We start from the raw sequence: 18,651 nt of genomic DNA, 5'->3' as shown, positions 1-18,651 counted from the left end.
ATGACGATACTCCCTTGCCCCTGAAATTATCATGCTTATAATTAAGATTGCATCAGTTTTTCATAGCTGCCAAACTGCTGTTGCCTTGTTCCATGCAGCGTAGACTGCTGTGTGCATCAGTTTGTTGCCTTGGTGGCATGTGTCCAAACACTGGATAAAATTAAAGAAATGTTTAGAAATATGCAGACAGGATATCAGCCAATGTAAGATGCTGAGGCAGAAAAGTGGTTGGCAATTGCAGATATTTATTTATATCAAGTTAAAGGAGAAAATGCTGAGGGAATGGCTTGCTCTGCTGCAGCGTGATGCTGAGTGTAAGATTGTATAGCCTTGCTCCTACTTCTTCTGGACACGTTTGCTGGCGTGAAATGGGCTGTATGGGGTTGTATTTTCAGCCCATGTAGAATAGGGGTCACATGTAGCCATGCTTGGCGGTGTTTCGTGGGTCAGACGCTCATCCTGGCCTTGACTTATGGCACTATTGCTAGGGAGATTGCTTAGGAATTAATTTAAGTTATTAAATTAATTATTAATTCAAGCTGTGGTCATCTTCAGGGGGTGTTTGTCATTTCAGGATGGAAGGTTGCGGTCCTGTGGCTAAGATCTGACACTTGGTAGATTTGAGCTTCCAGTCAGGGTCCTGTGTCTACATGGTCATAGCAGCCAATTTCAGAGCCAGGCTGGTCAGCACTCAGCTGGTTTAGCTTGGATCAGGACTGAGGAAGGGAAGGATGTGGGCATGGGAGCTCATGGCCAGACTGGTTGATTACAGCTGTGTTGTGCTGTGGATTTAAGCTCCCCTTTAGCATGGCCAGCAAACTTGAGGTGGCTGCCCTGCCTGGCCCAGGTACACTGGAGGTCTCAGGATGGGCCTGTGCTGCTGTTCTGACCCAGGGCTGAAGCTGGATCTTCAGACAACACTGATGACAACTGAACATTGGCACACCCTTGGGCTAATGTCTGACAGAGTACGTGATGTGAGTCACACGAGGTCGCAAGGAGCCAGGCAGATGGAGCCTCGGGTGTCTGCAAGGAGATGTGCACGGAGTTCAGTGCTGAAATCCAAGTCATCTTGTCACTGACCTGCATTTTGCCACTGACATTTTCTACGTTGCTCTGCATGCCTACAAGGTGTTGCTGTTTTGATTTGGGTCCTCATCTCAAACTCTGAGCAAGCATGGCGTGGACAAACCAGATGTCTATGCCAAAAAGCATGTTGGCTCATAACAGTGGGAGGAGAATGACAATTTAAGTAGGTGAGGCTGGTTGGGAGGGGAAGTCTTGCTGAAGTGGGACCGCCTCTAAAGCTCTTGATTCATACGTCAACAGCTGGATGACTGTGGTTGCATTGTGATGAATGGGAAACTGTGCTTCTAAAATGATGTCTGGATTTGGCATTAAATGAATTCTGAATTAAAATAATAGCCGTTTTGTTTTGCTCCTCAATTTATTAAAAATAAACAAATACACATAATAATAAGAATATAGGGAGAGAGAATTGTCAGGTGCTATTGGCACTGGTCCTGGAGGTGGTTGGAAATGGAGTTTGTGTCCTATAGAAAATTTCTTCTCTGGAAGAAGAGACTCTGGAAGGAGTTTTATTACGATAAAAAGTGAAAGAGAAAAATCATGATTACTTTTTGGGAGAAAGAAATTCTGAAATGTCCTGAGCTGGGGTTGCTGCAATAGCTTTGTGTCCAGCTTTGCAGATGGGAACGGTCATTAACTTTGCTTCCTTTGGAAGATGAGAATATTCCAGTGGAGCAGCTGCAGACCTATCAATGCAGTTTTCCCATGGAAAATGTTGATATTATTAAAAGGGCACTTTCTGTCAGAAAAGCATTCTGCCAGACATTTCCTGACCTGGCTTTACACTTAACCTTTTGTCTTGTTTTCTCCATTTGTAAGATGGATGTGATGGTTCTCAACCACCTGTATAAAATGCTGGAAATTGTGGATGTAGTTAAGATGTTGCAGTGTCGTTTAAGAGTCAGTTTCTTTGAAAGCTTTAGCTGCTTTTATGGCAGTTCCCTATGGAGCCATTCATATCTCTCACAGAAGCAGGAGCTTCTGAAATGCAAACATTAAACAAATACAAAGCATGTTATTATAAAATTATATGCATTCATCTATTCTATCTATGCAACAGGGAGATGATCCCTTTATTTTACTACCGTTTCTTTGTGTCCTGGGAAGATTTCTTCATGTTTTTGAGCATACTCTTAAACTCTGGTGGCAGATATTTTAGTATGGGAATCTGTTTTGTTCTCGTTGTTGATCCCAAAAGCAGCGAGACAGGAGAGACAAACTGCATTTCTCTTGTTTTGTCAGGCTGTACATAATTGATTGTAATGGCTGTTGTATTTCTGTTCAGTCTTTGTTCATCAAAAAAAAGTGTGTGTGTTGTATACTCTAATAAATCAAAAGCTAATTTATGATATGAAAAGATACTTACTTTGCAGCAAATGAAACAATTAGTATCACTTCAGTTCTAATTTTTCCTGTACTTGAGCCAAAGTTTCTGGTTCTTACAGAATGTTCATTCTGCAAGTCAGAAATCTGATGAATTTTGTGACTTTTAAAGAAGACCTTAAAGATGTTAAGGTAATACGGTGTACGCTTTGATAGGTTGACAGAGTTTGAGTATACGCCAACGAGTCAGCTAACCATAGATGAGTTTATGAGGATTGACTTGGAAGAAGAGTGTGATCCCCCTTCGTTCACAGCTGGCCAAAAAAAGCTGAAGATACAGCAGGTAAATTCTAAACCTGATGCTCTGTTCATTTCTCTCCTCTTTTCTCCCTTTGGATCAATTAATACTAAATCCTAACTGGCTAGCATCTCTTAAAATTTGGTTACATCTATTGAGGTTCTTAAGAGAATGGTGAGCATTAGTACATATGACACTCATTAACTTAAGATATATATATATATATATATATATATTTTTTTTTTTTTTTTTTTAAGGATATGGTTTTACTACCTCTGTGTCATCCAGAGATACATAGCTTCAAATGTAGTCTTAAATATCCCCTGAGGAGGGACTGAAATGTCTTTCCAGTCTGAATCAACCCCAGCAGGAAGCATGGTGTCACTGCTCTTGTTGGTCAGATGGGGACATTGAGGTGTTTGAACAGATGAGCACCTGTGGAGCTCCTATGTTTTGCAGGATACCAGTATTTGGTGCTAAGCAAACTGCTGTATTGTAGATGAGAGCCCAGTGCACTCTGCTTGGGTGCTGCCCTGTGTGCCAGATGATGCAGTTACTTTCCCTTCGTAATGCTCATTTCCTGCTGCATGTTTCTCTTCTTCTGCTCTGACTTTTTACTGAAGCATCACATCTTTATGCCCTTGCAAAACTGGAGCCTCTCATGTGACAAATTAAGCTGAATTTACAGCATGCAGGTCTTGAAAAGCTGTTCTAATGCCTGCACTTCTCTTGTATGTGCTGTGTGTGCTCTTCTGGTTAACCAGAGTTAAGAGAGTGTGGCCAAGGTGCATGCTTTGTAATTGGATCAGAAACCATGGGCTTTTTTAAAAGGCAGTAGTATTTAATATTCTAGATATGCTATCATTTAAAGGGCTCTTGATGTGTTTATGATGTTCTCAAGAGTCAGTCAGATTCTGTAGGTCAGTGCTGCAGACTGACATTGCGTGTGTGCCACATCTGGCCTGTGCACAGCAATTTCAGGACTGTCCTTGCACTTGCTCATATCTACAGGCACAATCATAGAGCTTGTTGCTATAGACTGGAGCCTTCTATATGCAGCTTGCTGAAGTAGAAGTTCCTTTTGAAGTATAGAGATTTCTGACATAATGTTTTAAATTGGCCAGTTGCTTGATACCTATGGCGATATAAAATAATTTGAATTAGGATTTGGAATCTTCTTATTGCTTTTAAAATACCCTGTGATTCTGTGTCTGTGTGTACAGTTCAGAAATAGTACAGAGATGTTTTTGAAGTAATTTCATGGTTGTTTTTTTTTTGTTTATTTTCATTTCAGCTTGAGAAGGCGTTATCAAAAAAGCTGGAAGATTTTGAAGGTATAAGTTGTGTTTAGTGTAACAGATCACTCATTTCTTCAAAATTGCATTGATGATTGCTGAGTTTTATTTTTATTTCATCACCACAGGTGAAATATCAAGCTATCAAGATGAAATAGAGATTGAATTAGAAAATAGTAGACCAAAAGCAAAAGGCGTATTTGCAAATTTATCTAAAAGTGGTAAGTATAAAATCTTGTGACTACTTAAATAATAATAGGTTCATATCCTGCAGACAGTATTAAGTCTGTGAACTTGATTGTGATAAATGTGATCATGTAAATGCTTTGGTAGTAAATAATCTCTGTTTATTGTATGAGGGTTCTCTCTGCTTTTCAGCTCGTCTTGCCAGTTCAGTTGTCAGCCTTCAAATGAACAAAATGCTTAATACAAAATTAAAAAAAAAAAAAAAAGCAAAATAAAAACAAAAATGAAACTTGTTCATTACAATTGCAGTACAGCAATCACTTTCATTCTCGGTAGCTTATAAGTTTGGCACTGATACCTGAGAATGTCTCTTTTCATCACTAGTGTTGAGTGCATAGAATAGCAGTACACAGACCCTTCTGTCCTGAATGCCCTGGTTGACAAATTGGTATGGTGGCTCTCTGTGTAGGTTTAATTGGCCATTCATTGGCCAACAAGTAGTTGGCTTCTTTTGAAAAAGCCTTTTACCTGCCATAATTTGATAACACAATGCTTCTATTTTAAACAATGACTCTTTTCACAAAAATACACTTTAATAGCCAGGGTCATGAATTTGAAGAGTATCTGGAAACTCTCTACATTCATACATTGTACTGAAATAGTGTGTGTGTTTTCTACAGATTTTCTCTGCAGATTTTTTTTTTTTTTTTTTTTGCTTTGAGGGAGTATTTACTCTATTTACTCTATTTACTTAGTTTCTGTAACAGATGGTATGCAGTGATTTGGGGTTTTTGTTGTTTGTTTGTTTGTTTTCTCCTTACAGATTCTATAGAAGATAATACGTTAAGCATATTTGGAGAAGAAGAGGCAGAAGATGAAGAACTGGAAGCAGCTGCTAATCACTTAAACAAAGACTTTTGTAATGAACTTCTTGAGAAAGATAGGTTAAAACCAGGTGAAGATGGAGAATGCAAAAATGGAAATGAAGCTCCTGTAAGACCACCCGCACTGGAATCCTTACTTGGTCCACTCCCCACCGCAGCTAGTCTTGGCATAACAGAATCCATAAAAGAGTGTATTTCCTCTAAGGACCGAGAGCCTGGTGAGTAAAACATCAGTTCAAGAAAACCCGTGAGAGGATATGTTGGATGCATGCAGCCAGATATAGGTTGTGTATTTTCTAGACATCCTAATGGTTACTTTGACAGCAATTCCGTGAGTCGCTGTAACGCTGACTGACAGGAGCTGTGAGACTGGTCGAGACCAGTGGTCTGAGACATTGATATTGGTCATTGACATCTGCTGCTCAGGAAGCTTCAGGAAAATCTGGAGTGCCTGATGATTTTCTGAAGCCTGAGAATGTGTATTTCTTAGTCAAGTAGATTTGCAACCATACGGTAGCTGATGGGCATATTTCAAGCCATGCAGTCTCAATTAGAAAATTGGAGGAAGCAGATTTCTATAAGGATGACTGGAAATTAATAACCAAGTACGAGAATTTTAGATGAAGGCAGGCTTTCATCTGAATTTTCAACCATGTTTTACTGGAGCCAGATGCGATGCAGTCTGACTAAGAATATTCAGCCATTTACAAACGACAAATATTTAAAATGTTTGAAAGTGAAATAACTAGTTATATGTATTTTCATTGATCCAGGCTTTGTTGTCTGTTTTGGTGTGTTTACTGTTTTATCTTTAAAAAAACACCAAATAGCTCTGTGCAGAAAAGGAAGACCAGGACTGATGAAAGAATCCAATTTTGGCGGAGCCATAAAGCAGGCAGTGTTGCAAACAGCCAGTCGTTCAGGCAGGTTTGTTTGCTTTCTCTTTTGTGTGCTTGAGCATTTTGAAGATGGCGTTTTTAAAATTTCTTCTGCATCTTAATGTCACTGAGATGTGGGTGTATCTAAAGGGCATTTTATTCATTATCACAGTTAATTTTTCCGTCGTAAGATGCACCTGCCTGAATCTGTTCTGTCAGCTTGGGGGCAGATCCAGCAGAACGTTTTGCTGCCCGAATTGTTCTGATGCTAATTTCTGTTCAACTGCACCTACTTCTAATAGAGTATTCCCTGCCTCCATAGATGAGCTGAATGCATTCAGATTCTTACTATGTCACTGTTCTCAGAAACATAGCAGGATGATTGCATGTTTGTATTTTGTATGAACTAAGGCATATAGAAACAGTTGAGTGGTTTTGTGTTTGCTTTAATTACGATTAAGAAAATGGATGGCTCATGGCTTGTCTTTCTCTGGGAAATCAGCGGTTCGTGTTGAAGAGAGGTCAGTAATGGCTAGAAGCTGTTGTTGTCTAGCTGGCCAATGACCTGTAAAACTGAGTTCCAGTGATGGGCATTTCTCAGCTGGCACTGCTATTGACCATTTTAATGGCTGGGCTGAGAACTGAGAGATTCTAAAGATGAAGCTAAGCTGGTACAGCCAGTCTGTTTCTCTGAGTTGGGCTTCAGGCATGTGGGCAGGAGAAGCATGGCCACTCCTGCTATGGCTGCTCTGTGTTCTGCTTTTCTATTTTTTTTCCCCAAAAGTAGGGAATGTGCCAAATGAAGGGAATGTTCAAAAATAAAAAGGTTTCAGTATACTCATTCTCTTCATGAAATTGGGAAATGATTGTGGGCATGGTAAACAGGTACTTATTTTTGTAATATGCTGTGAAGCTGGTATGCTGAATTGCTGTTTTGGTTGCATTTTCATTGTAGATCCTGTTCCATATATATGTATTTATTTATTTTTTTATTTTATTTTATTTTTTCAAAGTGACAGATGCTATTTATCTCCATGTTAAATCTGGTTGACTTTGTACTGGCACGTTCTGGTGCACTTCCCAGTCTCTGCACCCTTCCAGTGTTATGACTGGGTGGTGTAAGTGCATCATTTCTGAGGACCTTTGGGTACAGGAACAGTAATGGAGCCTTGGTGTATTTTGGATGACCAAGAGCCTCGTGTGACAGTTGGTCTGGGAAGTCATGTTTCTGTGTAAAGAAAACTTCTTGTAGAGATGCCCCCGTTGGTCACTTGTACATCATAGCACTGAGCCCCGTTGGAAACACTGTAGGTATCTCCATCGCTTCAAGCACTGATGCCTTGAGTTCTGCCTTGCCATGCTGGGGAGTCTGGGAAAGGTTTGTATACAGAGGTAGTATCTTCTGTCAGGCCAACTACTGTAGTTGTAAGAATCAGACGCCTTCCAAGCCCTCCTTGAAGTCTAAAAAAGAAGTGACAGCTTTCAAAACTAAAAATAGGATGAAAGCGGTTGCTCCAAGTTTAATTTGAGACAACACATTTAGAGATCATCTCAGGAAGCAAAAGTGGCTTGTACCTGTGGAGAGAGGAAGCAAAGATGGTAACATTTCCACATTCATCCTGTGTATCTGAATTTAGTGTAGTACAATTTACATTGTGAATTTTGCCTGAATATGAGTTTGCCATGGTATTTCACGTTCCAGTGTCTCAGTACGTTGGAGGAAGTAGAGAGTCAATATAACACACCTAAGGTGACATTTTTGCCATCTCCGCAGCTGTGTAAATGAGAAAACAGAAGCTTTGCTCTCTTCCCTTAGCCCTCTCCATCCCAAAAACATTTTCCACTATGCAGAGCATTGGGACGAGGTTGGACTGGAGATCTTGGTCAGGACGGCACTGTATCTCCTTGGGGCTGCACTTGATGGATGGGCATATTGCAGTGTTTGGGAATGATAGGTGTGTTTCTACCTGGGGAAAATTCGGAGCAAACCTTCATGGTGATACATGGTGTGGCTGGGCAGGTGGCCATGAGCAGGTGCACTGTGTGCAATGTGTAGCCTCCTAAATGCAGGGTATCTTTCTGATTCTCTGTAATAACCTCTGTTCCTCAAAAAAAAGCTCTGCTGTAGGTGCCTTCTGCAAAGTCCTTTTATTTGGCTCTTACACGTGGTTATTCAGTTTATAATTGCCTACATCAGCTGCTTTGGGAAATCTTCCACCTTTGTGCTACAATGGCTGCAGCAACAGCATAAGGTTCCTCACAGGCTGCATTGGCAGATAAGAGTTAGGTGCAGAGCTTAGGTATTAAGAGAAATTCTGCCTATTTTTGCTTCACTTACAATTGGTGTTTGAGCAACATGAGACTGTCTATATGAATGTTTTATGGAAAGTGTAGTATTTTAGCAAATTTGCATTACAAAGAGGGCATGTAAGGTACTGGGTTAATGAGACTGAGGCTTAGAATAAACATTGCATTTGACAGCTTTTTCTCCTACAAAGCGTAATAATTTGCAGAGATATTTGAGCTGAAATCTCTCTGAGTCGTTGCAAACTGCTGCTTATTCTTTGTGATAAAAGAGCTTTATTGTGGGATCACAGTTTCAGAGGTGAATCTGGGAGATCAGTCTGTCAGTTTCCTGGTGGAGCAGTGTTGCTGCACCCTCCCCATGATGTACATGGGTATTCTTTGTGGATCTGGAGTTCCTCCAAACAGCGCACCATTCCCTTCAGGAGGCCATCACAGTTAAACACCACGGGTTCAGTTTATCATTCTTCTTGGTGTTTCTGTCCTAATGTTTGCTGACTGTCACCTTCTCCTTCCCACGCACGCATCCAGTCCATCTCTTTATGCCACATCAGCCAAAAGTCTTTAACTGAATTTTGGCCAAAAATGTCTGATAACAACAGAGATAGAGAGAAGCTACAGGGTTTAAGTTACCAACTAACTTCATATACATTAGTGTCTGCTGTCCTGGTAGCGTTTCAGACCTCATTTAGTTTTTGTTTTGAATCAAAATTCACATGCAGTCATTTTGGGCAACAGTTTCAAATCCTGTACGTGAGGCAATGGTAGCAGGCTTCTGCACGTCCTCATGAAAGTAAATGGCTCTTGCAGTGAGAAATCGCTGTGCATGTACCATCTTGTGCTTGGTTAGGCATCCAGCTAACTGCGTTCAGGGCTAATTTCACAAAGAATACATGAGAAAGGTTTAGTGCTTGTTCATAATTAATAGTTTGCTCGTTTATTACTCCTTGTGTTTATCCCTCCCTTTCTGCCACAGGCGTAATCTGACACATGGGCTGAGGTCCAAAGATGTTTCCATTGATTTGTGTGGGTATTAAAGACCCCGTGCAGACAGCAGTCATTGATTGGATGGTTGTCAGCATCCCTATATACCAACTTTTCGTTCAAGGAGGATATGGCAAGCTGCTGAAGATGAAGTTGTACAAGGCAGGGGTTGGGTTTATCTACCACAGTGTTCTCCGGCTGCCTTCTGCTCCCATCTTTGTCCTGATCTGGAAACTGGTCAAGGAATGGCACTTGGCAGCAATGTGTGTGACTGGGAGGCTGGCTGATTCCTTCCCATCAGGGAGTCCCAGTCTGGTTGCCTGTGATGGGTAGGAAGATTCCCTGCATTGCTTCTTGCCATTACTTTTCAATAAATGGAGGAGTGTTGAGTCCCACTGGGTATTCATATCTTCTTCTGTGGTCTCCCTTTCTTTCTGAGATTATTCTCTGAGCACATCAGTGCCAACCATTTGAGAATGTATGTGTATATGCACGTATGAAAGTATATAAGGAGATATAATCAGTAATTAGAGAGAACATTATGAAGCTCTATTAAGCCATAATTACCACATACATGAGAAATAAAGCTGCTGAGTTTAGCGCTAATTGTGTTATAGATGCAAAGTACAACTTGGTCATCAGTGTAAGCCTGCATGTCCCCATCCTGATGGCTTCTTCTGGCTCTGACTCTAATGGTGCTCTCACTTCCATGGTTTTAAGCTCTGCCTGTGGAAAGCAGCAGTGTAGTGACCTCCTCAGTGCCACCTTCCTCCTCTGGTACCTCTCAGGCTCTGCTCTTCATCTTTGAGTGCCGTTGGATCACCAGAGAGTATTTTCTGTGGCAGGACTAGCTCGTTACCAATACTTAGAACTAGGCAATAAAAACCATGATGCTAGTTCATCTTTCTAATCTAGTGTTTGTATTCTTGTGTTTGGCAGTCTTGGTAGGCTGTATTGCTGGTGGAGCTTTCATTACGCTGTTAAATGAGATGTGAAGTGCTTGCTGCAGCCAGCATGGTAATAGGAGACCACCAGCTGCTTCAGATGCAGCTTTTGGTACCTGAAATCTTTGGTGGGAATTACAGATGACATGATCTTCTTGCCTGACTATATATATCACTCCCACATGAGTACTGTGCATGTATTACTCCAAAATCCACAAATACGTATTTTGTCATGTGAGATCTTTGCATTTCATTAAAAGTTAAAGGTGCTATAAATTCATTCCATATTCATATCTTGAGTAACTGGGAAGGTTAAGGGATGAGAACTATTGCATAGTTTAGCTGAAAGGTTTTCAAGCAAATCTAGAAGGGAGTTTTGGAGAGAAACCTGCATTTATTAGAGGCGTTGGGGAGATAAATGTGAGTGACAGCATATGCTGAATCATATGAATGCCTTTTTTTAAGCATTGATGGATATATGTGTTAGGAATTTTCCAAAGGTTTATCAGCACGGACACTCCTCACAGGAAAGTGTGTGTCACTTCTGTCCAGCAGCACAGTGCAGGCAGGGAAAAAGGGGAAACTTGGCTGGGGCTTTAGGAACAGTCCTTTGCCCATAAATAACTGTAATTGTGGAACCAGTTGTTCACCAGATACTGAGGGAGAGCTGTATTCATAGTTGTCTTTGGTGCTTCATCATTCACAGGTGCTGGTTTGTGTTTTCCTCCTGCTGGGGCTTCTTTTTAAGGTTTTCTCCTTGTCAGCACTCTGTGATGTCTGAAAGGGTGCTGCTTCTCAGTGTGGAAGTGCTTTCAGGGGCATTTATATTTGCACCCATCTTTCCATTGGCTGATGTCTCTGGGAACCTGCAGAAATGCAGTGGTCTCTGGGACCGTTACCCTGCTCTTTAATCACTGACATTGGCTGTCGTTTAAAGAAAAACTGGGGAAGGTGGTGGGAGGGTGACGACACACACACACACACAGGAAACCTGGATAAAAAACCTGATTAGCTCCCCACCAGCATGAGAATTAAATGATATTTCCTTTTCTGCACCTGCCAAAATGTGAGCCTATTAGTGCTCACAGCTATTTGGTTCGGCGCGCTGTTTTCAGAAGGAGCGGATGGTCCTGCTGCCAACAAGGAAGAAAAATCTTCCACCAGAAAACTCGCTGAAAACTGGAATTGTTCATTAGAGAGCTGTGGAAAGTGAAATGTGCAGAGAATGGACAGAGAATGTCAAGTTAGGATGGAAAGCTAACAGCGAGGAGGAATGTTATTTAAGCAATCCATCATGGCATCTGCAGTGTCAGAGTGTAGAGCCGGGCTGAGCTCAGGGAGGCTTCGTGGTCGCAGTTGTTATTGAGAATAAAGACTTATTAACCTAGGTCAAGAAGCCACAAAACATGCCCTTGGAAGGAGGAAATACAGCACAGACAGATTTGCACGGCTTAGCTACTTTCAGTTTAATATGATGGACAATAAATCCATGTGCAGTGCTGCAGTGGATCCTGTCTGTCCCATGTTTGTCTTGCATCTTCTGAAAGAGCTGAAGTAATCCTCCACTTGGTGCCTTATTTTCTTACGATCCTGGCTCAGTTGTTAAAGGCAATACCTGCAAACTAAAAATGCAAGGAGGCAGAGCCTTCCAGGGATGTGCCATTTCTGTAAGGTTCGAGGGTTGGTTTTGTTGTAGCAGTTTGGGGTTTTTTTGCTTTTCTTTGGCAGGTTTGAATTTAGTTTGAAAAATTAATTCCTGTATCCTCTTAAGGATTATCTACGTCGCACCCCTAATTACTTCATCTGTTTTGTTTGCTAGTCTGAAATCCCAGGGCTGGCATCGTGGTCAAGAAAAACCTGTGTATTATGGGTTGGGCTGCAGACTTGCATAGATGACCTGTGTAATTAGGGATTTTCAGATATGACAGTACGGACTGTTGGTGGAAACTGTCACAAACTTGGCTTTGTATGATAGTAGTTTGATATGTTTGGTTTGCTAAATGCTTTCATTGACTAAAATGGATATATTATCTAGTAGAGGAGTAACGTTAATGTTGACAGCTTTGGCAATTAAAATTTGGTTTCCAAAATTACTTTTATTACTCCTCTTTGCATTTGAATGTGTTTTCCAGTGTAACTTTAGGATGGATTCATTTGTTAGATCTTTTTTCTTCTGTGACAATGAGATAATTGCTGTTTATTTGTTGTTCCATCAGCAATTATAATCAAAGCAGCCAAAAATAGATGTTGCTTTGACTCGGAATCAGAGTGACCTGTCAACATGAGGCTACTGTACTCCTCAGCTTTTCAATTTTATTTTTTTCATATGTGCTCACCAGAATGCGTTCAGGAGGGCTGAAGAAATTGCTTTTGGAGTTTTCGGTGTTCATTAATTGCAGCGGTGCAAAGCAATAGAAACTGACAGAGGAGACCTGCTGTGGGTTTGTTATTAATAGCAAAAATCGTGATGTTTTGTTGAGGCTTGTGTGGACTGTAGTGGTGGACCAGCCAGGTGTCTAGAGAGGGTTGCTTGTGAATTTTGGGGGCAATTGCAAAAAAATTGGATTTTTTACAGCTAAGTTTGGCTAAAGTAGAAAATACTTGAAGGTAGCAGATTGAAGATAGGGCTCATCTTTCAAATCAAGATGTCTGTTTACACAGAAGATTATAAAAGTTGTTTTCTGTGATGAAAGACAGCTTACAAAGGGATACTAGAAATAAGGGAAAGAATATGAAACAAGGGAGAGTAAATAATACTGCACAGTAGTACCAGGAAAGAAATTCAACACAAGAAGCAATGCTCTTGAGATAGATAGATGTGAAGACATAAGCCAAAAGTAAATGTCTGCATAAGGGGTGAAAGGATGCACCATTTTCAAGCAAACTCACTACCTAAATTCTGTGTTTGACTCAGTTATGGTGGTGAAACCACCATGTGCTCACAGATGGTGAGGAGGGAGTACAGTTCTCTGTGACCAGATCGTTAACAGTTCTATAGGAACAAAACAAATGGCTGATTTTGGAATTCACATTCCTAACTGTTTTTTTGTTAAAGGTAAAGAATGTGTATTTTTCTACACTTCTGTAGAAATCGGTGTGCTGAGATGCAGCAGTATCCTTGTAAACATTGCATTGTGTCACCAGCGGTGCTGCTGTATCCTGTCCATGCTTCCAATTCATTAAAACATACTTCAATAGGAATTTGCTTTTCCATAAAGTCCACCTTCATCTTCAAGCTAGAGTTTTTAGCACTTTGTAGAAGTGCTGCTTTCCATGTCTTCACAGCATTCACAGCTCTGTAGACTCAATTCTTCACCAAGACCAAAGATGAAACCCAAGACCACAGACAAAAGCAGAAACCAGCTCTTCCAGTTCTCCCACGTGGCCAGTGTTGGTGTGTGGTCATCCTGCAGGGAGCTTTGTTGCTGGGGTTCCTGTAGAGCTGCTAAAGCTGTTCCAGTTTCCACCAGACCCTCAGTTGCCCATCTGTGCCTTGTAAGAGGGAACGTGTTTTGGAGGCTGCGTGGAAGGGTTCTGAGCCCTCCAGTGAACGGGAGCAATGTTTTCAAATATGCTGTTACCCACCATTGTTTTATATTCATAGTACAGGGAATAAAATTCATACTTGAAGCCCTTAAGAGACATATGAACGATGAGGAAGTTTGGTTTAACAAGGTGGGGAAGGGGTACTTTGAATTCTCTCCTGAGAAAGCCTTCTTTTAAATTTAAAGTTTGTTGCCTTACATAGACTTTCAGAAAGTTTGCATGAAACCTTCTTGCCTTTGAAAACTTGATGTGAAGGTATTCTGACTGAAACAGAAAATTTAATATTGAGGCATTTTGAACATGGAACAGTATTTGTGGGCAAGCAATTTAAAGAGGTACTAATATGAAACGGTGCTGAACTTAAAAGGATACAAACCATGTACACAAACTGGGTAGAATATCACTGGGAGCAGTAAAGCCTAGGAATTCTTCATACTGCTTTCATTGCAAACAATTTTTATGGTACGGCCTGTGAAGCAATTGAAATGCGGAGAGCTGGCACATCACTAGATTGATAATTCCTCCTGCTCCTTACAACGTATTCTCGGTACAGATGTCCCCAATTCTTTCTTTCTATCACATTAAAGCGTCTTGTCTGTTTCAATTTCATGCCTGCCTCAAACATAGCACTTTTTTTTTTTTTTTAAATCATCCCTCCACTTCTCTTTTTTCTCTCTAAAAGTTTACATCAGATGAAATCTAGCGGCTGTTTCTTATCCTAAGGTTTACGCTTAAACTTTTAACAAGCTCATTTTTAAGAACAGTCTTTCCTTGAGAGAGCGCTTGGCTGATGCATCAATAATTATGCAGCAATAAAGCAACTCTATAAAATGGCACCTCCTTGCTGAACAGATCGGTTTTGCAGAGCCAGTGACAAAGATAAATGTTTATTATGTTTTACTGCTTTTGGTTCTGCAGATGCAATACAGCTCTTTTCTTTCTGGCGTAAGCATTACGAGAAGTAATTTCCAATTGTGGAATGTCTATGGTAATAAGGATGCATAACTAGAGAGAGCTCGCATTGACTTTCAGATACCAGAATGAGTTTGCAGTGCTGGTGATTTAGAAATAAATAAACAAAGATTATTTTTTTCTTTGCTTATCCAGTTTTTCAATCACTGGGATGGAACTCGCATGGAACCCTACGGTATCATGCAGTTACTCTTTTGAATGAAATACTGCTGTATTAATTGTCGGTTCCCCCAGTCTTGGCAAGCTTCCTCTTTCTCCTTGTTGTGTCCAAAGTTTTCTACTTGTAGTTTTACTACAGAGCAGAGAAAAACGCGGTGTCTAAAAGTAACACAAAAGCTTGAAATTGTTGCTCGTTTCCTTTCTTTATTCTAAGTTACAGTATAATTAAGGGCATGATTTAGATGACTTGGCATTGTTCAAATCTATCCTCTTGTTTTGGGCAGAACGTGGAATATCATAGTCTGTAAATTTTTATGGTCTGTAGATGCACCGCCATCGCATCCTGTGAAGCTGATTGCAGTGTCACTGCAGGGATGAAACGAGCCCTAAATAATGCTTGAGGAACACCTTGAGATTTAAACTTGTGTGAATACAGATGCCCAGATGCTGCCTTCACAGCCTCTGACATGTCCTGCTTGTCTTGTTTGCAGGCTTTCCTGGGCAGGAGGTGAGGAGCTGATCCACAGACCAGTTTGCTGCCACTGCATTGAAAGTCTTTGTGGCAGCTTCTTGCTACATCAGCAAATGCTTTCAGTGCAGATCATTCATTTTAGTTGGCAGTCACTGACGGTGATGTTTCTCTGTTAGGCTTTATTTCAGCATTTGAGGATTTTTATGTTGATTTTTATGGTGTGAAGGAAATTGCATGGGAGATTTTTTGTTTGGTCTTTAGTGTTCTTTGCTTTATCTAGCCAGTAGGATTCAACATTTTATCCTTTCAGGAGACAGGGCTTCTGTCCGTGCTGCTTGCTAGCTCTTCCCTCGTCTCTCTGAGGGGAACACATTTCCTGGGCTTATTTCGCTGCACAGTTAATGATGCTTAAGTCTCCTTGGAAAGAGTTTGCCTAGTTAAAGCTAATGTAGAGAACAGTCCATCCTAGTCTTATCTGAAGAACATATTTTTATATTTTTATCTAAAGGAAGTAAGTCTAGGTTTGAAATGAAGATCTTATGGTTTTAATTTCATTTTGTAGTGAAATGGTAAAACAAAAGTTATCCAAATCTTATTTTCTGAAGGCAGCTTTTAGTTTTAGTTAACTTAAAGCTCTGAAGAGAAGGGCCTGGGGTCCAGGTTAGCAAGTGAGCCATGAGCCAGCAGTCTGCCCTTGTAGCCGAGAAGGCCAGTGGGTTACATTAGGCAGAGGGAACTGGGCCTGTTTGTCTTGGAGAAGACTGAGAGGGGATCTGATCAATGTACACAACTATTTTACAAGAGACTGTAAAAGTATGGGGCCAGGCTCTTCCAAGTGGGGCTTCCAAGTGGATGAGAGGCAGCATGCACAAATTGGAACATGGGAAGTTCCATCTGAACATGAGAGAAAACTTCCTCACTGTGAGATGACAGAGCACTGGAACAGGCTGTCTGGAGAGGCTCCTTCCCTGGAGATATTCAGACCCTGCCTCCCAGAAATCCCAGTGTGCTGTAGGTGACCCAACTTGGGCAGAGGGCTGGACCAGGTGATCTCCAGAGGTCCCTTCCAACCTCAGCCATTCTGCGATTCTGTTATTCTGTAAAGTAAGCGTTAATGATTTCAAAGAAATCAATATTGCATTTAATGCTGAATGTGTTTAAAAGGATTGGTACATGAAATGCACATCCCTCTCTCCAAATGGGCTGCAGACACGTAGTCATGTTTCTGAGAATTGTTGCCATAATACAGTATGTTATGGTGAACTTAGATTAAGCCTCATGGGAAAGCATCGTTATTCAGTAAATTAAAGAAGAACGACTTTGATACGATGCCATATGTTGTAAAATAAAATGGATGCATGACGGAAAGAGCCATGAATCCTCTTAGTGTATGTAAGACAGCCATGATTTGTGACTTTCTTCCTGCCTCTGCAATACCATGTTAAGTAAAGACCTGATGTATTTAAATAAATTACATTTAATAGGGTGTGGGACCTTATCATTTCCAGTACTCTCTTTCAAATCTGTTACCACTCTACCTGATTTTTGAGACTTAGTAAAATCGTGGAAGCTCGTTGCTTCGTGCTGTGTCTGAGCCACATTTAAGCTGTGTCTTTCTTGTGCCTGCTCCCCAGAGAAAACCTTGCTGAAAATATGTAAAATCAGCAATATGTAACCTAGCTAAAATGACACGTGAAATATAGACTTGCTACTTTATAAACTTTATATACAACAGTCAGATGTTGAGATCAATCAGAGTGACAGGTTGTACAAGCATATGGCTGGCCTTTCTGATAGCCGTTAGCTTGAAAGGCCGGCTTTGAAACTGGCTTCATTATTTATAGGTGAATCATGCTGCTGGGCTTTGTCAGGGAAAGGTTATTTCTCCAGAAACCTTCTGTGAACAGGAGGGCGCTTTTCCCCAGTTCCTGGAGAATAAGACAAATTATTCACTAGGAATTTCTCCACAAACTTTCTTCTTTCGGAAGGTTGTGGTATTGGAGGGCATTCCAATGCTCTACTGATGCACTTCAAGCATATGGAGTGCACATGCTAATTACACTGTGCTCAGTTCAGTCTAATCAAATGCCAAGGCACTGGGGCCTCAGAGCTCCTGCAGGCAAAACGTTACAGTTCTCCGCTGCTGTCTACCGTACATCTGGGAAGATGTTCACTCCAGTCCCTGGAATGCGTGCGGAGAGGCAGAGGGAACCAGAGCACGTCAGCCTGAGGAGCCTGGTGAAGCACTGTGGATTGTTGGGTGAGGTGACCACATGAACCTGCCCTGCTCCACTGCCAGCTGCAGCAACCCTTCTTTATGCTGCATGGATCCGTCCCTGTGTGCTTTGTAAGGCTGCCCAGTTAGACACCATAATGCCTTGGTCCCTAAGGCAGGGCTCATGCTGAGTGTGCTTCCCACCCACTGGCTTCATTTTAAAAGCTTTTGCTTTTTGTAGAGGAGCTTCCACTCTTGCCGTTTATTTTACTGTGATAATAATAAATAATAATACTAATAATAATAAACTTCTACCTTGTCTTTCCTCATATCTATAATTCCCTGCTTGCGATTTCTCATTAGCAATGAAGGCAGGAAGAAGCTGGGTAACAAAATGAGAAATTTCTTACCTGATAATTTTCTTTCAGTTAACAGCTTCTCACCATTCAGCCCACCCGGATAAAGTGGTAAATGGCCAGAATACAAATTGATTTTTTTTTCTCGGAATGAGGAGTCGGATACACAAGCTAACATGCTCTATCATGCTGTTGTCTAAATGCTAATAATTGCCTGCTGAAGCATTTCTGTGGTCTGAGTGGCTGCTGGTGGCTGGCACTGAGATTGTCATGTGATGTGCCACAGACCTGCTCTGAACCTCAGCAGAGGGGTACAAGCATACCCACTCGTGCTAATGGATATTTGCTCCAAATTATTGGGCTCTCCTCTGAGAGAGAGGAATTTACTCTGATATCCAGGAATATAAGTTAGCTTTGCTTTTAAGTTCCATTGTGCCAAAAGGAGCCTCTCAAATACTGTTCAGACCTTCTTGATTTCATCTGGCTTGAAAACTGCGTATTTATGGTTGGCAGAACATAGTTTGGTTTGTAATTAAGAATCTGTAGATAAGAATAATCCAAGGAGAATGCTAGGGTTTGCTTTTAAAATCTCATTTCAGTTGGGGTATGGAGACAGGAGCAGATTTAGTTCTCAATGGAACGCATGCCCGCTGCTCACTGGCTGAGTGCTGGAGGGGCAAGAGCCCAGGTGGGCTTGCAGGGATGCACAGCGGAGCGCTTAGCAAGACCTGGCTGCTTACCACCTT

General features: G+C 41.2%; 1 protein-coding gene across 1 annotated transcript in view; it reads left to right on the top strand.

Annotated features, from left to right (window-relative positions):
• Nucleotides 1-18,651, top strand: part of BRF1 (BRF1 general transcription factor IIIB subunit) — a gene marked incomplete at both ends in the record, with an annotated part of 159,671 nt that overhangs the window by 88,787 nt on the left and 52,233 nt on the right. The window contains 4 exons of the mRNA XM_079537219.1: nt 2,629-2,755; nt 4,005-4,044; nt 4,134-4,226; nt 5,015-5,293. Coding sequence (XP_079393345.1) covers nt 2,629-2,755; nt 4,005-4,044; nt 4,134-4,226; nt 5,015-5,293 — 539 coding nt within the window. The remainder of the gene's footprint in view (nt 1-2,628; nt 2,756-4,004; nt 4,045-4,133; nt 4,227-5,014; nt 5,294-18,651) is intronic.

This window comes from Tetrao urogallus, assembly GCF_951394365.1.
Source record: "Tetrao urogallus genome assembly, chromosome: 6".
Lineage (NCBI taxonomy): Eukaryota > Metazoa > Chordata > Aves > Galliformes > Phasianidae > Tetrao > Tetrao urogallus.
This window is presented reverse-complemented; position numbering and strand designations above follow the sequence as displayed.